This window comes from Gymnoscopelus braueri, assembly GCF_963280865.1.
Source record: "Gymnoscopelus braueri genome assembly, chromosome: 7".
NCBI classification, from domain to species: domain Eukaryota; kingdom Metazoa; phylum Chordata; class Actinopteri; order Myctophiformes; family Myctophidae; genus Gymnoscopelus; species Gymnoscopelus braueri.
Genome location: NC_137608.1, coordinates 40886091 through 40911641, shown reverse-complemented (window position 1 = coordinate 40911641; position 25551 = coordinate 40886091). Strand labels below are relative to the sequence as shown.

The 25551-nt window shown below is 41.1% G+C and overlaps 3 protein-coding genes across 3 annotated transcripts; 1 reads left to right on the top strand and 2 right to left on the bottom strand.

Moving 5' to 3' along the window:
* Positions 1-68: 68 nt before the first annotated feature.
* sf3a1 (splicing factor 3a, subunit 1) lies at positions 69-6983 on the bottom strand. Its single transcript, XM_080433261.1, has 16 exons — positions 6903-6983; positions 6704-6781; positions 5582-5694; positions 5215-5428; positions 4325-4582; positions 4159-4233; positions 3889-4039; positions 3568-3770; positions 3341-3452; positions 2923-3230; positions 2251-2487; positions 1647-1848; positions 1396-1544; positions 790-891; positions 629-700; positions 69-541 (listed from the first exon to the last, which is right to left on the bottom strand). Exons 2-16 carry the CDS (start codon positions 6749-6751, stop codon positions 440-442), a joined length of 2346 nt encoding a protein of 781 aa, XP_080289387.1. The 5' UTR covers positions 6752-6781; positions 6903-6983; the 3' UTR covers positions 69-439.
* Positions 6984-8195: 1212 nt separating this feature from the next.
* On the top strand, positions 8196-14844 carry ccdc157 (coiled-coil domain containing 157; the record flags this gene model as incomplete). Its single annotated transcript, XM_080433289.1, has 10 exons — positions 8196-8443; positions 8997-9144; positions 9251-9962; positions 10791-10868; positions 11004-11173; positions 11341-11517; positions 12834-13002; positions 14011-14150; positions 14312-14394; positions 14536-14844. The coding sequence occupies 10 exons, from the start codon at positions 8196-8198 to the stop codon at positions 14798-14800; spliced, it is 2190 nt and encodes a 729-aa protein (XP_080289415.1). The 3' UTR covers positions 14801-14844.
* A 1844-nt stretch (positions 14845-16688) lies between these two features.
* On the bottom strand, positions 16689-25410 carry slc7a4 (solute carrier family 7 member 4). Its single transcript, XM_080432991.1, has 5 exons — positions 25326-25410; positions 22410-23479; positions 21293-22002; positions 20062-20170; positions 16689-19165 (listed from the first exon to the last, which is right to left on the bottom strand). Exons 2-5 carry the CDS (start codon positions 23389-23391, stop codon positions 18948-18950), a joined length of 2019 nt encoding a protein of 672 aa, XP_080289117.1. The 5' UTR covers positions 23392-23479; positions 25326-25410; the 3' UTR covers positions 16689-18947.
* Positions 25411-25551: the final 141 nt, after the last annotated feature.

The window sequence follows — 25551 nt, the reverse complement described above, 5'->3', positions numbered from 1 at the left end:
TAGTTGACAGAAACAGTTTAAGTCAATATGTCCCTATACGTGATTAAGAATTAAACAAAACGTTAATGCAAAGTCTAGCATTCCTTTATTAGATGGACAATCATTCTGGATTTCTACATACTCTTGCAGCAGTTAATCAGTACTGGACATCAAGAATATGGTAGTACAACCAAGGCTCTTGGCTTACTTACAAGGGACAGTTTCTCAATTTTAACATTACAAGAGTTACAATGTTTAGGATATTGTGTTGTATCCAAAATTGCTTTGTCTTAAAATGTTGTATACTGCACATACAATTTAGACAATACCATTTTAACATTACTGACAAATATAGTACTTAAAACATAAAATGGTGAGGGTAATAAATGAAACACCCACATGTAAAAATGTATTGCAGAGGAACATTTCTAGAGAGAAACGTTTTTTCTTGATGAATGGCTCATCTCTTTCTTCCACCTCTCTCTTTCAGTGCCAAGTGAATGACCGAACCATTGCTCATATTATAATAAGCCAGGGAGTTGGAATCTTTGATAAACATGCCCTAAAATGAGGAAAAGTATGCATATTAATGCCTTCATTCATCCACAATCATATGTGAAACATACCACATATTCCAAAATATGAATACCTCATACTGCAACTTCTGTTTTCCTGCTGGCATACCAGTGGCCTCGTGGATTTTGACTTTGATAACAGACACCTATTGAGAAATGGACATTCGCACATCAATAAGTAACTGCAGGTGCAGACAGATGCAGGAGAGAATTAGAACAACAAACAGGTGCATACCTGATCTGTAAGTGGGACAGTGAAATTGAGTACTTGTCCACTCAGCTTCCATTCTGTCTTATCCTGCATGTTGGGGACCTGCACTTTAACCGCCACAGGACCCTAGAGATAAAACATGACAAAAAAAACATTGGCCATTTGAGCATCCACAGTGGGTTCCAAGGGGTCCACACACAGTTAAAATGAACCAACGAATCTGTTTAACTCTTGAGTCAGAGTGTACAAATGTGGTTCCTTTTGTACACTGTCAGAGTTAAATTAACAGATGATTTTACAGTGTAGCTTGGGTTCCAGAGATAAATAATCATATCAAATGGGGGTCAGTGGACTAATGCATATCAAACTGGAAGTCCTCAAAAATAAAGGTTCAGAATCACTGCCATAAAAAGCAAGGATTGGCTGAACCCTGTTATCAGCCATCAGATTCACTTTATTGTCACTTAGATGCACATACATGTGAAAAACTTGCGCTCGGAGGCTCCAATACAATAAAACCATGATAAAACAACTTAAACACTCAATAAAAGTAAACACAGGGCAAGAATATCAGTCAAAAAAAGTGCATAGTGCCATTTGACACTGACTTATGGAAATGCTATGACAAACCTTGTTTCTACGTAGGAACTCTTCTTCTGGCATTAGGTTGTCCTCCGTCTTCATCTTCTTGTTGGCTGGCTCATCGTCACGAGGCGGGGGTGGATGGGAAGGAGGCGCAGGAGCAGGTGGTTGTGGTGGTTGAGGAGCTGGAACAAATGCTGGGGGGGGGGGGTTTAAATAAAAATTACCATAAGTAATTACCGTTTAAGCCTTGAGTACTGTAGAATATACAATTACTGTATAATGAATCGTCTTCTCACCAGTTGGGACCACCATAGGTGGTGGTCTGGGTGCCATGAGGTGTGCATTTGGAGGCATGGGTACCACATTGATGCGGGGAGCATGCATCATGGGAGGCATGGCTGCTAGAACCTGCCCGGGGGCCAAGCGCACCACAGGCGCCATTGGCCTTTGGAGCACAGGCACAGCAGACAGGAGAGTGGTCCGCACCGGAGGTGGCATCTGGTGACAGAGCACATTAAGGGGTTAGAGATGACAGGCAGTTGCTGTTGGCTAAATATAAGTTATGGACATTTGAATTTAATTTGTAAATGAACATTTTCTACATGAACTAAATGAACTATTTTCAGGTAGACTCTTCAAATCGGTCTGTGTTTACAATTCATTAAGATGATACAATAACATAATTAATAAAAATGACCACGCAATAACATTTTGTCTCTGGGAGCTGATTTTCATACCATACTCAAATTAACTGAAACAAGTGGCTTCCTCGAAAATCGAAATAGTGAAAATACCATATGCTCTGGGAAATAATTGGCACTAATGTTAAGTTCACTGTGAGTTATACTCACAGTGAACATAACATACCACCGGTATGGTCCTTTAAGGACAGAAACTTACAGAGTGAGGTGGCCGCGGCATTGAAGACATAGGAGGATTAGGTTTAGGTAGAATGGGTGACGACATGGGTGGGTGGTGATCACTGGGCTTGCTTGGGCCAATCTTCTCCCTTGCGTCGTCCTCCCCCACCAGGCCCTTGGCTTTGTGGATGGCCTCAATCTGCTCCTGCAAGGTGATGTTGGCCTGCGCTGCCTGCTGGGTACGGGCCATGCTACCAGAGTGGCCGTCCCAGGTCACCTGAAGAGACAAGTTCATACAAACTTTGCATTACAGTACTTTTGTTATTATAAATTAGGGCTGGGCGATATGACTTCAAATCAATATCACGATTATTTCAAACTTTTGCCTCGATTACTTGCGATTAATGAACGATTGGAAATCGCTCATAGCAGATCTACAAGCTCACAACGGTCCCAGATGCGTTGTGAGCTTGTAGATTGGCTATTTTCACTTTTTTGTATATAGTTTAATACAGGGTTGAGTGGTTAATCGAAGACTAATCGATTTAGTCGATTAAACTACATGAGCAAGATTAAGTCGGTTATTTGTTCTAAATATCAGTATCGATATATTTTCGGTAAATTTTCCCAGCCCTATCATAAATTATGAATATCATTACCCCACCCCATGGCATTTCCTAACAAAAAGAATGAACTCTATGGTCGCACTCACCTTCTCCTCTGGCTTCTGGATCTCCTCTTCTCCAATCTTCTTACCAATGGCCGTCTCCTCTACACCAAAGATATCAGTACGCCTCTCAGCCAGCTGTTTCAGGCTGCTTTCGATATCCAGGCCAGGGGCATAAACTTCATCCTCGATCTGCCTCTCTCTGATGCTGCGGTCCCTTTGTTCCAGCCAGCGGGGATCCAGCAGACCAATGCGCATGTGCTCCTGCATCTTACTGGCAGGGATCTTCTCACCAGTAATGGGCGATACCAGGTACTCTTCTGGAGTACCAACTGAAGGCTGAGGCTTGGAGGCTGTGCAATGATAGGGAATACACATTTCAGGAAAGTGTGGCAATACACACTGCAACTAGCACAAGTTTGTTACTCTGGAGAAGCCATTAGTGTTTCTTCCTGGTGGTTACCTTTGGGATCGTAGTCTTTACGAATGATAACCTGGTCTGGAGTTGGGGGCAACGGGGGTGGCATGGGGTTGTCTGGTGGCAATGGTGCCTTTTCATCCTCTTCATCAGATCCCTGGGCAAAGCAATCATGATTGAGTCTTGTTATATTAAAAAAAGCTTACTAGATCTGGATGTTAGGTCACGTGCATTTGAAAATACATTTGAATACTTTTCCACCGTCTACTCACCTCATCCATGTCTTGGACCTGGGTGTCCTGGTCCGAGGGCTGAGGGGGTTGGGCTGCAGTCCTAGTCTCTTCCCGCTCATCATCCTCATCCTCACTTTCAACCTCCATTTCCACCTCCTCACTCTCTCCAAACTTGTCATAGCGCTCTTGGATTAGGATGCGGGCACCAAGCTCCTCTGGTGTGGTTGGCGGTGGGAAGTGGCCTGTGGAAACACCAACAACAATCATCATACATGTATTTTGTTACAGTCGGTACCGATCGGCTGTGGAAAGAGATAGTAAATTTAGGTATCTTTGTCCATTTCACATAAATGCACCTACCTTGCTCATTGGGTTGGAAGTCCACCGTCTCCACCACTACAAAGTCATGCCAATCAATTTGGGCGTATGCCACACGTTCTTTCTCTCGCTCCTCTTCCTCCTTCTTCCTTTCACGCTCCTGAAACTTGGCCCACTCGACGCGGTACTTCACCTGGTGGCACCGTTAACATGTACAATTAACATTGACCTTTTTAACAATTAAAAGGTCAATCAACATTAACCTACACAAACTCACAGTGAACAAATTCTTTATGAAAAGACGACGATTACCTGGTCCATCACCTCTCTTGGATTTTCGGATTCTCTCTTCAGCTTCATCAGCAGGCCTTTGGGAGGGATCAGGATCTACAAGGTAGCAGGTAAAAATCCAAATGAGTGAGACTATAATTACAACACATCTACTTACAGAACTAAATCAAAATTGGGGATGGGCTACCTTGGTGTACTGCTCCACCAGCTTGGTGAAGTAGTTGAAGAGGCTGTGCTGTGGCCGCAGGAAGTCAAACTGGTAGTTCCTCTGTTCCTTCTGCATGAGCTGAGTTAGAAACTGCCGGCCATTGCGAGCGACAAATTGGGCGGTGAGTTTGACAACGTCAAGGTCAAACGCTGAGATTGATGGAGGATCGGCGATGAACTCATACTCCGGCGGTGGCTCTTTGGGAATCACAGCCTCGTGGATCACCTGAGACTGCGCCTATAGACAGTGAGAGAAACGGACTTGTGTGAACTGATGACGACACGCAACATCGCAACAACCAACAACCAGAATGAAAGACGGTATTTTCTAGAGTTGTTCCGATACCAGTATCTGAAAAGCTGCCGATACTGCCTAAAATGCTGGTATCGGTGTCTGCAAGTATGTCAGTCTAACCCATTCCGATAATCCATAATTTATCACATGATGAAATGTCATTTACAGTCATCAATTATTTGGAATGCTTCAGTTGATGTTGCACTACTGTTTTATACTCTTACTGTATTATCATTTTACTAACTTGTAGCCGCACTACATTTTTCTTTATTCCTGGATCAGTGGTTCTCAAACTTTTGAATTTCAAGGACCCCCATAACTCGTAGAGTGTTAAAATGGAACCAAATGGACCCGTAAGGTCTATTTGGCTCCATTTGTATACTCTCAGAGTCACATACCTGTACCTTTGGAAACCCCCTCAAGGAACCCAGAGAGTCCCTGGACCCGACTTTGAGATCCACTGTCCTAGATTATTTTTAAATTACACACTGGTATCAGATAGGTACACATAAGTTATGCGTATCGGGAAGAAAAACATGGTATCGGTACATCTCCAGCATTTTCTGATGTTATACCTTTTGAGCTCCATGTTGCTGTTGGGATTGCTGCAGGGCCTGTTGCTGCATAACCTTGGGCACAGCTGCAGATGGCTCCTGGCCCTTTCCCTCTTTAAACTCATTGACCTTGTGACGGTAGTAGGCATGGTACGGGTCGTTGGGGTTGAGGAAGTTAAATTTCGGATTGTTGATTTCATTCTGACGAATCCTTGCCTCAAACTCAGGGCCGTTCCTATAAAAAGGAAAAAGTGTTCATCCGTTATACTTCGGCAGGTATTGAAAGACAGTGACTAAATATAAATTTGACATGCTCATGCAGACACAGAAAGCTAATTGGGCTCCAGTTGTAACATTTTACATGCTTAATAAATATACAGAAACCAACCTGGCAACAAAGCTGGCAGTCTTGTCAACAATATTTCTGACCTCAGGAGGTGGATAAATTATACCAACAATGGGTTTTGTGGCTGGTGTTTCCTCTACCGGTGGTTCATTTTCCTGTTGACATTAATACTTTCATTAAAAGATGCATTTGAAACATTTAAAAAGCAATGAATTCTCCAAGAAGAAATAGCATGGACAGACGAGGATTGTATTAATGCTCCACATCCCTAGGAGCCAAGTACAAGAAGTCTCTTTAAGTTAAATATTAGTTTTTGCTTTAATTGTGGTGCCGCACCTAGACTATTAGCGGCACCACCATTGAAGCAAAAACAAATATTTAACTTAAAGAGACATCTTGGAATTGGCTCCTCAACCAAATGGCCACAGCTTTGCCACAAAGCCAAACATATAATATTAATATTGACTTAACTACCCATTGAATAAAGCTGGCACAGTATTTTGAAAAGCATTTCCTTTCACATTAATGGAAGGAATGAGCTAATCACTAATCGCTAGTTTAAAGTCATGTTTTTTCCCTCCATTCTTTCTGCAGGTTATGTACATGGCCAATATGTCCCATTACATACTGACCCCAATGCTGGGACCTGACCAGTGGTGGAAAAAGTACATTTTATTATTTATTATTTATTTATTTGTATTATTAAGTATTAATACTGCAATGTAGAAGTACTCTTAATCTGTTACAAGTCAAAGTCTAGAATTAAAAATGTAATTGAGTGAAAGTACAAAAGTATTGGTATCAAAATGTACTTAAAGTACCAAAAATAAAAGTACTCATTATGCAGAATGTCAGAATGCTCACACGTTTTCAAATATATAAAAATCTTTTGAAAATAGCAGATCTACAAACTCACAATTTGAGCTTGTAGATTGGCCACGCTGTTGAAGTAGTTACTGTATGTATGTATGAGTAAAAGTACAATATTTGCCTCTGAGATGTAGTGGAGTAGAAGTAAAAGTACTGAAAATTGGAAATACTCCAGTAAAAGTAAAACAAAAAACAGTACTTGTCTTGTGTGCATGTACTTAGTTACTTTACGCCACTGGACCTGCCCATTAGTGTACTTTCCTTGTGACATTAGGATAGGTTAGTGAACGTTACCTTGATGTTTGGCTCCGGCTGAACGATCTGAACAGGCCCAGGCGGCATGGCTGAGCTTTACGGATATCTTGGGATTGTCTGTGAATGAATGTACAGTAGTAAATTAATACGAACTATGCGTTGATTCCTATGGTTGATGTATAAACTATATCGTGATTGGCTAAATGTTTAAACATGATCATTTATTGTAGGCACTTACTTATTCGTCGTGGTTTCGTAAACCTCGCTCTTTACAATGGAGGTATATTACTTCCGGGTACTACTCAGTGTTGCCACATCCTGTGAGACAAATAAGCAAGCAGGTATAGAGCGTCGCAGTTCCCGCCCACTTCCTGTTTTTTTTGGTGCCGGAAGGAAAAAACTCAATGCATTTTTCCATTGACATTTCCAAAAATATTTATATCTATTAATTTAAGCCTCGAATCAAGCCATCACGAGATGACATGAATCATGACCATAAAACGTTTTTTTCTGTGATTTTTTTTTATTTTATATTTAATAGACCATATTCACACGGCGGCCATATTGGAATTTAACATTGAAAGTGCTGCCACCCGGGGTAGCTACTTTCATTGACTTCATAGAAACATGGCCGCCGTGTGAATATGGTCTATGATATGATATACTATATTTAATAAATACCCTTTGTTTTGCCGTTTTCAACAAAAAAAAAATCACAGAATCAAACGTTTATGGTCATGATTCATGTCATGTCATGATGGCTTGATTCGAGGCTTAAATTAATAGATATAAATATTTTTGGAAATGTCAATGGAAAAATGCATTGAGTTTTTTCTTCCGGCACCAAAAAAAACAGGAAGTGGGCGGGAACTGTGACGCTCTATATGAACAAAACAAGCCCAAAAGAAGCGACTTGGTCACACTTTAAACCCGTTGGCTATTGGAAAATAGCAGATCTACAAGCTCGCAATGCGTCACGATGCGACGTGTTCTGAGCTTGTATATTTCCCCCAAAATCTTGGGGGGAAAAGTGCAAAATGTGGATTTTGTTTAACATTCGAACAACACAAATCTGGTACGGCCCGGGCCGGGGTCCCTAGCTGGAACAAAATATTTTCAGATGGAGGGTCCATGGACAATTACATTAATTAATTTGGGGGTCATTGTTTATGAAAATGTTTGAGAACCAACCCAAATAAGCAACTACACTTTAGAAACAAGACCCAAAAAACTGCAACCACCAATCATTTAACAAGCAACTTTACAGAAAAACAAGCCCAAAGTCGCTTATAATAAGCAGACATGGCAACGCTGGTACGACCAACCGCTAAGCATTATGGTACTTGCTGTTCTTCCTGGAGGTTGCTTTGGAGACGCAGCATCAACAAGTCATCCAGAAAGCTGTGTGTTCAGTTGTTCATCATAACAACAACAACAACAACAACAACACATCACATTAGCACACAGTGCAGTTTAAAGTGCCTCGGAAGGTCAGACAACAACAAGCAGATCATTAAATTATAGCCCGAAAATGAGTCAGTTTTTAGGTCGCCAGGATTGTGTTGACAGTCTGAGAAGAGATCTCATAGACCTGCAGGGCGCTGTCCTGGACGTGTTCTCCAGGACTGGACCTGTCCGCTGTCCCTCCTGGAAGTTCCCCGACCAGCTCTCCTGTCATCTGGACCTGGTGTCACTGCTAGAACAGTATGACTTTGCTGACGGGGAGGATGAGTTCAACCAGCATTCCCACAGTGTCTTGTTGGAGCTGGTTATTGACAGGTAATGTGTGTGTGGAACCAAATTCTTATATTTTTAGGGCATAGTTTAAACCACATTAATGACTAAAACCAGTGGTGTGAAGTAACTAAGTGCATTTACTCATGTACTGTACTTAAGTAAAATTTTGAGGTATTTTTACTTAACTGTAATTAAGTAAATTAGTATTTCCAAATTTCAGTACTTTTACTCCACTACAATGATCTGAAAACTTTAGTTACTAGTTACTTTGTAGATTTTAATTATTAACCACTTCAACTCTATACATGCGATGCCACACATTGTGAGCTTGTAGATTTGCTTTTCTTTCTTTTTTTAACGTTTTTTTGTACATTTGAAAACTTTAAATGGGACAATCTGCTTTTACTTTTGGTACTTTAAGTACATTTTGATGGCAATACTTTTGTACTTCTACTCAAGTACCTTTTGAATTCCGGACTTTTACTTGTAACAGAGTATTTCTATTTTGCAGTATTGATACTTTTACTTAAGTAAAATATTTAAACCATATGTAATGACTAAAACTTTCCTTTCCTTTTCATTTGCTTTGAACAAGGCTATTGCTTCTTCTGCAAAGTTTCAACGTTTATGCTGAACAGCTGCGGGGACAGAGGAGAGAAGTCACCCAGCAAAAAGGATGCGTATCAGTTGGTCTTGTGGTCAGACAATATTGGAGCAATTTAGTTCAGCTTGTCAACCTAAAGGTACCAATTCCCTCAAGTAGAGATTATAAATAGTAGAATTTGAAATGTCAGCCCATTAGTCTTGTTATGAACATTCTCAAATGTGGCATTTTCTTTTGTCTATCAGGGGACCTGCACAGACATTCGAAAGAACATCAAAACAAAGACAATTGTTTGCAAAGAAAAAACAACAGCACCTTCTGCTTTGAGCTCACAGATTGATTTTGACACACCTTGCCCGTCCTTATCGTCTTCAACAAGTTCCTTTTCATTTGTGCCACAGCATCGTGTTGCTTTTACATCTCCCTGTCCCAGTTCAACTGGCCCGTGCAGCCCCTCTGTCATCTCCAATGATACCCGTAGTGTGAGCTGCCAAACAGTGGAATCTTCCCTTGTCCCCTGTGACGCTTGCGATCGGGTGCAGTCTGTTCTGAGGCAGACTGGGGATGCCATGGTGGATCTGTGTCGGAGTGAAGGGCTGCCCTCGTCCCTGCAGCCTCTCTTAATGGCTGTAGAGGATGAACTGGAACTGGGCCACCTGACGGCAGGCGATGTGGCACAGTGGGCCAAAGAGCAGCGCAGAGACATGGGTCGGCTGGGAAAGCATCTCCAAGAAGTGAGGGGGACAGTGAAGCCTTTAAGAGACGGACTGGCGGCAGCTGAGAGACAGCGAGATGGGTACAAGTCTCAGCTGGAGAGAGCGCAGAAGGAATTGAAGCAGGAAACAGCAAAGCACCGTGCAAGCATGCACCAGCTGGATACCACACTGCAGGAGGCACACAGAGCCTGGAAAGAAACAGAGAGGAGGTTTCAAGAGGAAATGGAGCAGTTGGAAAAAGGTGATGTTTCATCATATGTACAGTAAAATCCTGAGTGTTAATCAAGGATTATCGAGGATCCCAGCCCCATCGATCAAGGATAATTCCTTTTAACAGGACGTTCATGAAAGTCCTTGCGGGCTTGTTTCCAATGAGGGCCTGTGAGCAATTAGGGGTTAAGAGTCTTGCTCAGGGACAAATTTCATTTCATCGACACATATGCTGGCGTGGCCTGGAATCGTACCTGGGGCAACCAGGGCCTCTGGCTCCCTAGGCGGGCTCACTAACCACTCAGCTATGGCCGCCCCTTAAGGACAGTTTTAGCTGCTACCATCTGGCAAGCAGTACCGTAGCCTCAAGGCGAGGACCAGTAGGCTCTTAGACAGCTAGGCCACTAGGCAACTAGGTTTATAACAATTGATACGAAAGGCATGTTGCCTGTCTGCCTCCCCCCCACACACACACACACACGCACGCACGCACGCACGCACGCACGCACGCACGCACGCACGCACGCACGCACGCACGCACACACACACACACACACACACACACACACACACACACACACACACACACACACACACACACACACACACACACACACACACACACACACACACACACACTTTGATTGTACACATAAACATACACACAGATAAATATTACATACACAATGATGAGGAGCTGAAACCATATAATTTCAATCATTTGTACAAGATATGAGATGTAACGAATAGAAATCTGGAACTCTTTGTACACTTTCAGCATTGAATTAACACTGGGATTTTACTGTGGTGGAAGGCCTACTTTTACTAATTATAATATTATATATTTTTGATGTCACAGGAACATTGTCTTTGGAAGAAAACAACTCCAGATTGGAAAAGGAGCTAGCTTTACAACATGAAACATTACATGCACTTGGTAAGGACTGAACCATGCTATCCCCCTGTTGAGGAGTTGTAATACTTAATATATATAATATATAAATACATAATATCCCAGTAATCTTCATAAACATAGAAACTGCATTAACTTGGAACATGTATTTCATGGTAGAGAATGAGAATATAGATCTGCAGAAGAAAGTGGAGACCTTACGGGTAGAAGAAGAGGCCCGTCGCAAACTAGAGGAAAGGACAGAGATGTTGAAGATTCAAATCTCTGAAATTCAACTCCTTCTTGACAAAGAAAGAGCCAAGTACAAAAGCGTTTGTCGTCAACTAGAGGTCAGTTCAGTGCCGTAACAACTTATGCCCTACTTGTATGATGATGTAGCATGGCAAAAATAGCCTGTCCACAAGACACATTGTATCACATTGTGAACTTACACTAGGTTGAAAGTGGCTAAAGTGATATTTTTTAAATACAGCAATTACATTCAGTCTGTGTCCAGTCCATGCAGGCCAAACAGAAGTCTATGTTAGAGAGAGTGGATGCTCTTGACCAAGAGTGTGAAGATTTGCAGAGGCAGTTGGCAGAGAGCGAGGAGATGCAGACCAACCTACAGGTTCATCTGAAGAATGTCTCAGAGCAGAAGGAGCATCTTCAGGCACAGTTCAACCGACAACAGGTACAGTATTATGAGTACTTCAATTAAATCAAACTTTATTTATGTAGCACATACATTAATACAATACAACCTGCTTCAGTTAAAGTACACAGAAGAAAAGTAGGTAATTGTAAAATAATTAAACGATAAAATAGAATATTTAAATAGAAAATAGAAAAGCAATGCATAGGGGATAAAATCGGGAGAATATATAGAATAAGCAGCATAAAATGTATACGTGCAATTAGTCACTTTGTTTTATGATAACCTACATCTAATAATCTAATTATTAAACATAACCTGTTATTATAATAATTTAAACACATTTTATTTTCACTCAAATAGAAGTACATAGATGTATTCCAGCTGTTTGGATAAAATCACGGCTAGCCATGTTTTATTGGTTTCTTACAACGTGATCCTTTCAGTTTTCCCCCCTGATTTACAGTATATTATTCTTGTAGCACTGTGGAAAACAAATATTTAGTTAAGTTGTTATTTATGGTTATGGATTAGTAAATGTACATACTGTAAAAGCCACAATACCCTTGAGGATGTTCTTCACTGTGACTAAAGCATTGAGCTACATGAACTAAAGGCCAATTTATACTTCGTCATATGATGATCACAGGACCACAAGGGAAACAAGCCCTTAGGGCTTTTTGTGTTATCCTTAAAAAAATGTTGTATAATCGTACCACTGTACTATTTGCAAACTGTTAATAAAGTATTCAATCAATCAATACAAAATTGTGTCTTGGGCTAAAAAAAAAAAAAGAAGCTCACGCCGCATCGAGACATGTTGTGAGCTTGTGTATACATTGACTATAGATTAAGCATAAGAATATATTAATCCTGCCAATGGCACCCAGTTGCATCTCATCATTACATCAAAACATCAGCCCACAATCAAAATATAAAATGCTTCTTGGGTACTAAATAATAATAATTTTGTCCCCACTCCTTTGGGATATTTTTTGCCACGGCCGTTTTGCACAAACCGTATGTGAAATCTCTGTATTTACCTATCCTAACTATTAGGAGAAGTGGGTGCTATTGATACAGCACCGGTCTGAGCAGTTAGGGGTGAAGTGTCTTACTCAGGGAAACCTCAATGCATAGACTACTAGGTGGACCGGTGGGCAAACCGGAGACCTTCCGATTCCCAGACGGCCTCTCTCCCCATTCAGCTATGGCTGCCCCTATTCAGCTATGGCTTGTAATGTTTCTAAAAAACATTATTATTTCTCAATGCCCATTCAGCTATGGCTTGTAATATTTCTATAAAAACCTTATTATTTCTCAATGACAGCCTTTTTACTACTTTTGTCCCCTAGGAATTGTGCTCTGAGTTCCAGAAGGAGAAGCTAAAACTGGAGAGTGGTGAAAGTGAACTACAGAACACTGTGTCCCAGCTAAAGCTAGAAATGCAGGATTTAACCCAGAGGGAGAGACTGCTGGTGGCCTTCCCAGAGCTCCATCCTCCGCCTCAGGCACAACCACAGAGTATGGATTTGTTTTAGCTTATTTGTACTATACATGACCATATGAGATGTAAAAACTATGTTAAATCCACTGGTATTACCTGTATCTGTGTACATAAAGCTTTGTTCTGTACTGCTGCATATACTACTGTAGGTATCAGACATGCAAACTTGTAGCTTTTCAGCTACAATAGCCGTTTTGAATCCAAATAGGGCAATTGTGTGACAACCTTTTTCACCTCGGGGCTGTTTGCATGCCTGAGGTATTGTCACCTTTGGTAAATATGAGAGGCTGACATATGTTTATGAGCAATTACTTTGAATGGAACAGAATGTTCAGCTTTCTCAGCATTTGATATTGATACTTGTGTTGTTTAACTCACTGGTACTCAAAGTTGGTTCTGGGGACCTCGGGGGTCCTTGATGTTCCAGGAGGGTCCCCAGCAAAATGAGGAAACACTTGAGCCTTATTTTATTCCTTGTCTATTGATCGAAAATAGCCGATCTGCAAACACAAAATGCGTTGTAGATGCTTGTAGATTCTGCTATTTTCGAAGAATATTGAAATGTTGACAAATCGTCACTTCTGGCTCTCTGCGGGCAAATACATATTAATTTGGTGGCCTAATTTGACAACCTGGTTTAACTGTTATAAGCCCAAAAGATTTGGGGGTGGAGTGTGTTTTGGAAATGTGTGTGCATTAAGGGCTTCTATAAAATGTTCTATTAAATAATAGGCTTCCTTTTACGTAATGTTTTCCTTTACTTTTGGTTTTAATCCCCACTGTATTTTCTAATGCATTCTTTTCAGCCATCTCTGTCATAAATGGCGTAGAACTCCTACTCTATGCTCAAAATACAAATTTAATATTTTAGATTAATGTTATAATAAAGAATATCCATTAATATGAATATTCTTTATTTAAAGTTCAAGTATTCTCTAATTCCATGTTTACCATAAATTAAATAGCCATATACCGTAAAATAAGCTTTACTAGTATTATAACATCATGATATGCATCTTCACCAGGTACAGGTAATTTGCTCTTAGATATGGAGCAGCAACTGCAGGCAAATAACATTCGAATCAGGGTTCTGCAGCAAGAAAACGCCACCCTGCACAAAAGCCTTGTGAAACTAAGAGAACAAGGCCAACATGACATCACCAAGGTAATTAACTACTTTACCCGTTAAAATGTCTGCTGTTGTGAGAAGGGTCTATTGGAACCACATACAAAACATTTTAAGGTGTTTTGAACATGCTATAGACATAGACATAATGTGCAGGTGAAACATAAGTGAGAACAATAACATGATTTATTTAATCACAGGAAATTTCACCTGAGCGGAAATTGAACAATTCCCTGACAGAGGAACAGCAGGATCACACCTCACAAACACAATGCAGTCCACTGTACGTCAACAGACATTAATTTGATTGTTGACATCTCCGGTCACATCTAATGACTATGCAATAAACGTAACTTGTCAAACTGATGATAAAATACACTGTATTCCTACTATATTTCACCTTGTTTTCTCTGTTGCACCACAGGCAGTGCAGTAGTGCAGTAATGCTGAAGTATGGTGTAACAAGAATGGGAGCAGGCAGAGGAGAAAGTGATCCTGAATCCATTGGGCCATGGGATCGAGTGTCCACTGCCAACTCCTCTATATGCAGTACGGCCTCTCCCCCATCCGTAATGGTGCACCATCAAACCCTCCACCTCAACCTGGGGACTAGTGCTGTTAAAACCTACGCCAAAGTACGACAGGCATCCCTGGCCCGCTCCAGAGGCATCAGCCAGAGGAAGAAATGAACCTAAAAATCTTAAGTTATTATTCTCTATTGCACAACGGTATGTCATACTATGGAGTGTAAATTAGAATAGAATCGACAGCGGCACAGAGTAAAATCCAGAGTGGTTTGAACTCTATAAGTGCAAAGATTGACACAGCTTTTGTAATTTGTGATTTATATGGAAATAAATTAACATTTGTTGTTTACTACTGAGTAGGCCTATATTATTCATCCAATTTATCACATTTTGAAATAATAACCATAGCGGTTCACAACGGTATGGAAAACGTCAATTATCCCAGAGTGCACAGAGTCAGTGGAGTTAGATCAGAGTAGTGGTTCCCAAACATTTTAGCTCGAGATCCAAAAGAGACATTTTATGTCTCTCCTGGACCCAAAATAGTGAAAATAGCCAATCAACAAGCTCACAATGTGTCACAATGCAACAGGTTGTGAGCTTGTACATCTGCTATTTTCACTACTTCTTTAAACATTTTTTGAAGATCTTTTAAAATAATTAAAAACAAAATTTAGGAAACAAAATATAAAGGGATATTTTCTCAAAAATGGGTTTCCGACCCACTGTTTGGGAAACACCAGACCAGAGTGCACAGAGTCAGTGGAGTGAGACAAGCGAGTGCACCTTCAGTTACAGATATTAATACATCTCTCAACACTTAAATCTGCATTGTCAACATCATTTGGAATGCGAGAAAAATAAATGTATGAGTAAAATGTTTACTGCCATTAAAGTGTGATATTAAATAATATATGATAAATTAAGATGCTGGAAACATGATATGCATGCACTGTTATTATGAAAAGGTATCCGCTCCGTGGCAGGTGAGTCACATGGCTCTTTGTGAGTGGGTGGTTTGTACAACCTTGAATATCTCACAGACAATGCCACGAAGGCAGATGTCCTAGGCCTGCAGGAACACTGTGACGAGGAAGGGGGGGTTCCCATGGCAACAGGTGATCAGGGCATTCAAGCTGTGTCTGTTTCAGACCCAGCAGACAGGGAAATCTGTCAAATTACTTTTTAAAGATCCACCTACAGTAGATAAAGGCACACCGTGGTTCACTGGGAATCGTGCCTGATGCCTTCTCAAGAGTAATTTGAGATACCATGAGCTTGGTTGTGTAATTTGAACCTAGTCAAGAGCCAGGGGCTCACCATCTGTACAAACACACGTCCTTTTAATGCACTTTCAATTTTGAGGTGATTGAATTTGATCCATGGTGCAAATTGTACAATAACTGACAAAACATATTTAGCTAAGACATTACTAATCCAATAGTATAATTATCAATACAATATACTAATTCCCAGTGTTAATAACAACATAGCTGATCTGTCATTTCATATACCTTATGACCTCTAGGTTAAATTAGTCTTAAATCTTCTCATTCAGTCCTATAAATGCAAGTTACTGTGTCCATGTTTGCTTGTATGCTTGTAAATAGGTCTGTATGTGTGTCTGTATGTGTATGTGCCACCTTTTCAGCTGTGGCAACCACTTGGTTCCTTGGCCTTCGGTGGGGTAGGTAGTCACTGAGTCATCACATCTTGTACCAAGACACTGATACAAGGGTAAGCTGAGGAAAATTGCTTTTTTCACTTGGACCTCTCAGGCATGGTCTGGTAAGGACATGTGTCAGGACAGACCCTATAGTTAGTAAGGATGACTGACTCTCAGCTTTAATTAAGGACATTCTGAGCAAGATGACAGATTTTATGCATTTCTCTGAGTTTGCAAGTGAAAGTCCCTAATTTATGCTGATGTCCGTCCATATGCACACCCAGCTATCTATTCCAAATTCAGCACGATCTGTTTCTTTGAGGTAAGACTCTCACAAAGTGTGGATGCTGCTTCAAAACGTTTATTCAATTAACAACACAGTTCTTTGCATTTGATACAACAGAAAAGACAAAGATTTTGAATGTGCAAGTACAGAGTACAATATTATTCAGAAGTAAGAAAAGAATCAGAGAACATAATATAACTGTGCTTACTAGCATACAAACAACAGACAGTAGTTCAAAGAGGTGAGAGAATGTTCAGCTTGCTAAATGCACCACAGTGTGAACACCCATCACATGCCCTTCACATCGAAAACAAAACTGACACAAAAATTACATACGCAAAAAGTAGAATTCTCAGAGTGCAAAGTTGTACAAAACTATTTTTTTGTCACTGCACTCCAGTGTCACGTACATTCTATTCCATAGTTTCTTATACGGTTTTATTTATTTGTGTAGTACAGTCCTCTATGATTGTTATTAAATACTGAAGTGAACAAATGCACATCTCTGCCGACCACAAAAAGTAACAATTAAAAACCTTGAGTCCATATTCACATGGCGGCCATTTTCATCTTACTTCATCATATGTATGACATAAGAGCAAAATGGCCACTGTGTGAATATGTCCGTTCTGGAAAGCTTTGGAAATCATTATGCATTGGTTAAAATATCTTTAAGGCCATTGGTTTCTTATGCATCACATACAAACATACATTGACAGTGAAATAAATAGTCTTCAAAATATGTATTGTTTTCATGTAAAACGTGAAGGTGAGCCGCACTAAATCAGTGGTATAAGGTTGATAAATATAGCTAATGACAGAGTAGAGCTCATTTTACCTGCTGATCACCATTTTGGGCCAGGAGTGCAATCTCTACAACTGTGATATAACAATCTTGCACAGTGACAGAGTGATCTCACATGTGCATCTCTGTAATCTAGGTCATGCTCTAGTGACCATGGGGCACTGCTGCAAATCTGACAGATTACAGCATTAACCACCCATTTCTATCTGCTCAACATTTTACCCTGTTTCAGATGCAGTAGGTTTGTGCTTGCCTTATATATCCAGGAATGTAAATATTTATTGGGTTATTTTATTATAACATAAAATCTAGAAAATATTTTCTCAATAATCCATGTGCTTTTATATTTAAATTCATGCCAACAATGAGAGACGGAGAGTGGGTTGGTATCCTAAGTGTGGGAAAACTCCTGCAGAAGTGCAAGATCTGTGACCCACAAATGAGAAGGGGGTCATGGGATGAGAATTAGGGGATTAAGTGAAGGGTTGAAAGACCTGCTCACTCATCTAATAGCTGAACGCAAATTAGTGTTGGAGATTATAGAGCTAACAAACATGCAGAACCCAGTGTTCATTAATTTAACAGACATACAGGGAGACAACGTGACAAAGGCAGGCAATGAGACAACTAAGAACGGACAATACAATTATCTGTGAGAGGTCAAAACTAAACAAATAATAGAAAAATAAATAAATAACTTTCCATTGATCAGATTTGTCAGCAGCTACTATCGGCAGGACAGTGTGGACACCGAGAGAGAGAGAGAGAGAGAGAGAGAGAGAGAGAGAGAGAGAGAGAGAGAGAGAGAGAGAGAGAGACTGAGAGACTGAGAGTCTAAGAGGATCCACATGACCAGAGCCTGTAGTTTCTCCTGAGGATTTGGGGACCGTGAGAGTTTGAGATGAAGTGCACGATGCATGATGTGCACATCTTGCACATGAGTGAGCAAGTCTCATTGGTGGTTGGCGTAGGAATCATGCAACAAATTGAACGGTACAGTAGTGTACTGAGCAAGTGATTTGAGGGGAGATGAAGTAGGATGCCACACCCTTTATTCAAAAATAAAGTTTGGTGGAAAATATATAGAACAGTACAACTCTGTCCCACCCACCATCTCCTGGTTACATTATTATATAATCAGGATATACTTGAGTAAAAGTACAGTTTAAAGCACCATGTGCCTTGCAAACACACTTGGGTTTATAGAACCTGTAGGAGATGAACTAGAATTGGTTACATCACTGGCAGAAGTGTAAGAATAGTGCTGGCTTGACAGAATATAGGCTACCACAAATTTGCCGCCAGGAGACAAGGGATGGTAATAAAGCTCTCTATGTTCCAATATCACAAGATACACAAGTAGCCTATGCTTCACAACGAGACAGACGGGGAGCTTCCTGGCCTGTGGTGTGCTTACATTTGCAGAGCAAGAGCTAGAGCCTTGTGGCAGTACATGTGTCAGGCCATGTCAGGTCAAAGGAATGAGATGAAGACAGCAGTAATAGCGCAGGAGCAGACAATTTAACATTGGCCCACTGTAACAACAATGACATCATCTCTTTCCCACCTGCTCCTCAGCTGTTGGGGCAGTAGAGGGGCTGATGTGGTGGGCGGAGTTGTCCACCTGTCCATCTGGCTGGACAGGCTGCACGGTTTCTACCAGACTGCCACTTGGTAGCACTACATACCTGGCAGCCAGGTCCTTGGGCGCAAGCTCCCGTAAGCCTTCCTTACTGTGCCAGATCCCATAACCAAAATACACGCACAAGCCTAGAGAAAAGGATACACAAGTCTCATATCTGTTGCAATAGGCAATCTAAATGGAAAGAAATAACTTCCACATTTCCGAATTGTAATCTTGTTGACAGCTGTGACCCTAGCTCAAATAAATCCTAGCAGAGGCCTTAACCCAAGGTATGTGGTTGTAGACTTCTCAAGGTGGCCCGGACCGTGGGCCTGGAAAAGCCCCCCCCAATTATTATTATTTTTTTTAAAGGGAAAAAGGTTTCAAAGCCCTGTCAGGTATAATACCATAAGAGAGTGCGGCTTTGTTAACTGGCAGCAGGCAGACAGATGTGTTTAAATGGTTTACTGGTACAGACAACGCTAAGCTCATACAACTAATCACATTTTCCCATCGACCCTCTTTACTGACAGGACATTATCATAATAATCTTCCCATTGTACACATCATCAAATGTTTCTTGACCTATGGGTATATTTTCTATTTTGCTTAGGAAGATTAGTCCACAGTTTGTTTAACATGATGATGTAAACACATCATTTATAGAACATTACCAGAATTAGAACAGCTATTATTATCTTTCCAGACTAAATGTGGTGTCAAATTTAAAACTTTTGACAAGCTACAAAGTATTCCACCCACCTCCGTTGGGATTTTTGTCACTTGTCTTATTTGCCCTTAATCTATTACAAGCAATCAGATGTATATTTTTACTGCTTGTTTAAGCTGTATACTGAAGTCCTACATCTCTTTTATCTAGCTTCAATAGTTTGGTTAACTTAACTTGATTTGTACCCATCCCCATCGATTTAGAATACATAGTTTTAAAGGAATTACAAGGGACTTTCAAACTCTTTAGAAAAGAAGTATGATGGTCTTTGGTGCTACATAATCTGTATCAGAGCGAGCTGGTGCCACTTACCTATGGCGATCCATACGGTGAAACGAATCCAGGTGAGGTAGCTCAGCTTCAGCATGAGGAACACATTAATGAGAATACTCAAAGCAGGAATCAGTGGGACCAACGGCACCTAGAAGATGCAGAAACCGAAAACATTCATCATATTTCAATCTTATTTTGTGTCAATGATAACAATTGCCCTCAACTGAATGAATATGGCATATGGCTAACTAAGCAGAAGGAACTTCTTTTTCACTGGATGTTGTCTTTACAGAAGATAACATTGGTTCAGTCTGAGCAAACAGAGATGTCTGGCTCTCTGAAGTAACTCAGACAGCTTTACCCTCATCAGACCACACATTAAACAGAGTGTGTGAGTGAATGAGAGAAAGAAACAGAGAGGGAGGGAGAGAATCAAAGTTTAGTGACTAGTGAGTGAGTGTCTTAGGGGTGCCCTGGTGACTCACCTTGTAAGAGCACATACCACATAAGGCTAAACTCCTTCCCACAGCTGGCCCAGGTTCGAATCCGACCTGAGGCTCTTTGCTGCATGTCATCCCTCTCTCTCTCCAACCTATCTTATCTCTCATAGTCACTATAAAATAGAAATGCTGAAAAGAATATAAAAAAGGTGTCTTGTGACTGAGCCTTATTGCTAAGTAATAACATGGTTCAATTTGTTTGTGGCCACTCAGAGCCATCACTTTATTATGCTGTTAAACGAGTGTGTATAGCATTGATGGTCCCGACTCCCACTGACTGCTAACTGACGGTGTTGGCATCATGTCAACAGGCCATGCTACATACTATGCTTCTATCACATCTAGAAGAGAGGCATCTGCAACCTTCAGTAGAGATACCATACTGAAGCTAGAAAATGAACACTTATTTATCTAGGATGGGTTGCCAAGCATACCCATTTTTTTTTTGTTGCAATGTCAAAAAGTTTACTGTTGGTCCCTAAGCAGTTCTACTGGATCATTTGGGGGTTTTCAAGAGCAATTAAATGATTCCTGTTGAAAAATGTGAGAGCATTGCTCATTCATTTTCCAATCAGTCAAACCAGTCCATATGCAGTCTTCATCTTCTTCCTCAGGGTAAATATGAACTACATAGATTTTTCAATTTGGAACTCTGAAAGTTACAAATTGATACATTATTGGAGGATTTTACTGTGTAGGAGGCAATCAACCTCTCCACATGTAATTAGCACTCTGCACAGCTGTATTTGTAAAATGATTGATGAACTCACCTGGAAGGTTTTATTATTGGTTTGAGGTTCGTGGACCCATATGAGTATGAGGCTGAAGACGTAAGCTGAGCTGAACACCACCAGTAAGAGCGTGAAGCTCCAGACTGGCAGGTGTAGCTGGTTGGTTCCGAACGCCAGAACAGAACAGAGGGATACAGAGCTCACCATCAGAGCTAGAACACAGAAGGCCACCACCTCCCCTGGCTCAAAGTCCCCAAAAACCCTGCCCAGGTACGGTTCCCAGCGGGCCCTCAACTGCCCCACCCCACGCCGCTCTCCCGTTTTCTTCTGCCTTTCCACCAACTGGAGTTTATCGGAGAAAGACTCATATTCCTTCAGCTCCCCACTGTCCTCAGTTATGTTCTGAGATTCAGAGACAGCGGGAGATGGCTCCAAGTTGGGGTTGGGAGACGTGGCGGCGGTCCCCTTAGAGCCGACTTTCTCCGGCTGGAAGCGAAGCACGATAACGCTGGCCGCCACAAAGGTGTAGGCCAGGAGAGTGCCAATGGACAGGAACTGGACCAGTGCTTCCAGGTCAAAGATAAGAGCCATGGTCGCCATGAGTGCTCCAAACACAATAATAGCATTGACGGGTACTTTGGAGACAGGGTTGACTCTAGCAAACACAGAGAAGAACAGTCCATCGTCTGCCATAGCATAAACGATCCGAGGGAGGGAGAAGAGATTACAGAGCAGTACTGTGTTCATGGCTGGAGAGATGGGAAACAAAGAGTTATCATTAGCACATGCAAATGATGAACACACTGCATTCTATAATCAAACGTGTTCACTATAATATAGTGTCATAGCATGACACATGCTATTTGCGTAGCATGATTACACCATAATATACTTTAAAAGAGAAAAGGTACAAATCTGAAGCAATAAAAAGCCAAATGATGATGATTATTACTAATAGTATTATGACCTTGTAGAATGCTGTGTATGATCTATGTGTAAAGTACTGCTCTAGTCTACACTGTTGCATCGTGAGTTCTTGTTGTCAGTTTGTACTGTTACTGTGTGTCAATATGCACACATTTCCTTACTGCTATTGTAATTGGCAAATAGTCTGCTTTTGATATATGTTCTGTCGCTTACATATAGGGACACTCACCACAAATGGAACCAATTGCCACAATAATTCCAGCCCAACTGTATCCCCGACGAAAGAAAGCATCTGAGAGAGCCGAGTTGGGGTCCAGTGTGTGCCAGGGCACAATGAGGGTGAGCACTGTGGAAACCAGGATGTAGGCTGCCGTTGCTAGGCCAAGGGAGATTGCAGTGGCTATGGGAATGGCTTTCTGGGGGTTCTTGGCCTCCTCGCTTGAGGACGCGATCACATCAAAGCCCACAAATGCATAGAAACAGGTCGCTGTGCCTGCCATTATACCGGAAAACCCAAAAGGGGCAAAGCCTCCTTCTTTCGCGCTCCAGTTGACAGGTTCAGCCAGTATAAAGCCAAAGACCAAGATGAAGCATATGACCACCATACTAATGGTGGAGAAGATGTGGTTAAGGTAAGATGAAACTTGAACTCCAAACGATATGAAAAAGCTGGCTAGTATTAGAATTCCTGCTGCCAGCAGGTCTGGATAATGGGCCAGGAATGGCACATTCCATCGCATAATGTGTGTCTCAGTGAAGTTCTGGATGGCATGATTAAAAATGGAATCCAAATAACCACTCCACGCACGTGCCACAGCGGCCCCACCGATCATGTTCTCTAGAATCACATTCCAGCCAATGAGGAAGGCCCAGATCTCCCCTACAGACACATAGGTAAACATGTAGGCAGAACCTGTTTTGGGAATGCGTGCTCCAAACTCTGCGTAACAGAAGGCAGCCAATAAGGAAGCGATGCCTGCAAACAAGAACGATATGACGACAGCAGGCCCCGTCATGTCTTTTGCCACAGTGCCTGTTAGGACATAAAGCCCAGAGCCCACCATGCCGCCAACACCCAGCATCGTCAGGTCCAAAGTTCCGAGGCAACGCTTCAGAGACGTGGCCATCATGTCATCGTCTAGAGTCTTGAGTCTGTTCAACCTCTGGCAGAGGCGCACCGCGGGTGCGCAGCCAGTTGCACAGGTTGCCATGGCTACAGAGTGACACACACAGCAGCTGGGCAGGATGGTGTCACAATGTTCAAATTGGGTCCATCGTTCCTTTTTTGTTAAAGCTGACCTGCAAAACAGAGCACACATCAAATAGATAACTGCCATATATCACCAGTGGAAAACAACTGCAGGTGTGTGTACTTTGGTTATTTGTTTGATTAACAACAAAACAAAAACAAAATACATCACATCAAAACACATTTTGTTGACTTCTTTATCCAGAGCAACAGTTAGTGAATGGGGTAGGGGTCCTGCGTAGCCTATTGTTGTTTTGTAGCCTACAAAACACTTTAACATAGGACAAATGGCTGTGGACACATGGGCCTCTGCAACAAACAAGTGTACAATCTTTGGTTTACATGTTGGTCTCTTTTATCAAACCTATCCTGTGGCCACTGGGAGGGACATCAGCCTACTTGATATGGCAATTATCCCTACCCCCGCCCCAAAAAATGTTCTCAATCAATACCTTTACTTTCAACATGTCCTTCTAGTAAATAGCTCAGAAAGGCTTATGGTAGCCTATACATTACAACGTGCAGCTATGAGCCTCAACTATTTTCCTAATTCAATAATGCCACTCATCTGAGAATAAAATGTTTAATATAAGCTTGGTTGCATTTTTTTATGACAGCACTTCCTACTATAGTCTATTATGTAGAAATGGACTGTCTGCATCCATTCTGTTCATAATAGCCTCATTTTGTGGGACTAAGGAACAATTTTCTTTTTGTAGGAGACAGAATGGCTCGTATCGGGGTATGAAGCTCTAGTCTAAACCATAGGCTCTAATCACATAAACTCAGGGCACGTCATTGTAATTGACGGAAAAGTTAGCAAATATACAAAAAGAGCCTTGTTTGTTTAGACCAATGTATAACAGTGAAAGGCTGTAGCATGTGTTTTTTAAGTGGCTGCTCTGAGTCTGTCAGAAGTAAGGAGTAGCCTCTCCTCCCAGGCCTGTTTATCAGGTAGCCTAGTACAGTGGTTCCCAAACCTTTAAGCTCGAGACCCATTTGATGTGTAAGGAATTTTATTTATTTATTATCCATGGCATTGTTTTATAAGATGTTAGATTTTTTCAAAGGACAAATGTTTTAAAAATGTTTATCCTTTGAAATAATATATATATATTAATTAAAAAAAAATTGCCTACTTGTGACCCATAAAAATTGGTCCACGACCCACAAATATGTCCCGACCCAGTGTTTGGGAAACAGTGGTCTCTAAACCATAGGCTCTAATCACACAAACTCAGGACACGTCATCGCAATTGAGAAGATGGGCAAATATACAAAAAGAGCCTTGATGAGACCCAATGTATAACCGTTGTTAATGTATTTAAGTAGCTGCTCTCTGTCAGAAGTAAAGGAGTGTATATAGCCTCTCCTCCCAGGCCTGTTTATCAGGTAGCCCAGTAGGACAGAACACTGCTCTCTGCTCGGCAGATCATCCTGGTCTTTGGGATCGGGATGCAACATCCGATAACAGCGCTCGGTGGGCATATGGCGTCTACATGATGCCTTTGGGATCATTACGTAATGCTTTATTCCCACCTGAAATAAAATAATCTGACCGATATAGAGACATTATTCTTCTCGTTGAAGTAGGGTATACTAATAAAACAGAAAGCACGGCGATATGATGCGCCGGCTGTTATTAATTATTAATAATCTAAAACAATGGAAACGGACGTAAATATAGGATACTTTTCATTTATCGCGTGTACGTCCGAAGACGCTTAAAATTATGCTTTTTTTTGTTATTTGAATTGTGAAAGATTTCACTTTAGCTAGTTGGGGTTCTTAAATGTAAAAAAAACACACAAAAAAAACAAGTAATCTCTAGAGCAAACCTAGTAGTAACAATAACGTCAATGTAATTACAATAAAGGAAATAAGAGTATATTCTACCGTTATTGTTGAATGTCCAGTATCGTTAGATTGACCGGGGGGACAGCATCCACATAGTCTGATACAGCAGAAGGTGCGTCTACACCACGACCCAACGAACATGGGAGTCGAGCAGGTTCTTAAAGAGACAGTACCTTCTTTTTTTTTTAAATCATCATTCAAAAGAATCATTCAGGCGCTTAGGCAACGCCCCTTCTATGGGATTGGGAACGCCTTTTCATAATCA

What these genes read in the sequence shown, in the direction of transcription:
- sf3a1 (XM_080433261.1), bottom strand. Translation starts at nt 6,751, where the DNA reads ATGCCGCCTGGGCCTGTTCAGATCGTTCAGCCGGAGCCAAACATCAAG. An exon ending in ACTGCCAGCTTTGTTGCCAG is followed by an intron (nt 5,429 to 5,581) that starts GTTGGTTTCTGT and finishes TCCTTTTTATAG; the next exon opens with GAACGGCCCTGAGTTTGAGG. An exon ending in TAAAGACTACGATCCCAAAG is followed by an intron (nt 3,231 to 3,340) that starts GTAACCACCAGG and finishes ATCATTGCACAG; the next exon opens with CCTCCAAGCCTCAGCCTTCA.
- slc7a4 (XM_080432991.1), bottom strand. Translation starts at nt 23,391, where the DNA reads ATGGCAACCTGTGCAACTGGCTGCGCACCCGCGGTGCGCCTCTGCCAG. An exon ending in GGCAATTGGTTCCATTTGTG is followed by an intron (nt 22,003 to 22,409) that starts GTGAGTGTCCCT and finishes CCATCTCTCCAG; the next exon opens with CCATGAACACAGTACTGCTC. An exon ending in CCAATAATAAAACCTTCCAG is followed by an intron (nt 20,171 to 21,292) that starts GTGAGTTCATCA and finishes TGCATCTTCTAG; the next exon opens with GTGCCGTTGGTCCCACTGAT.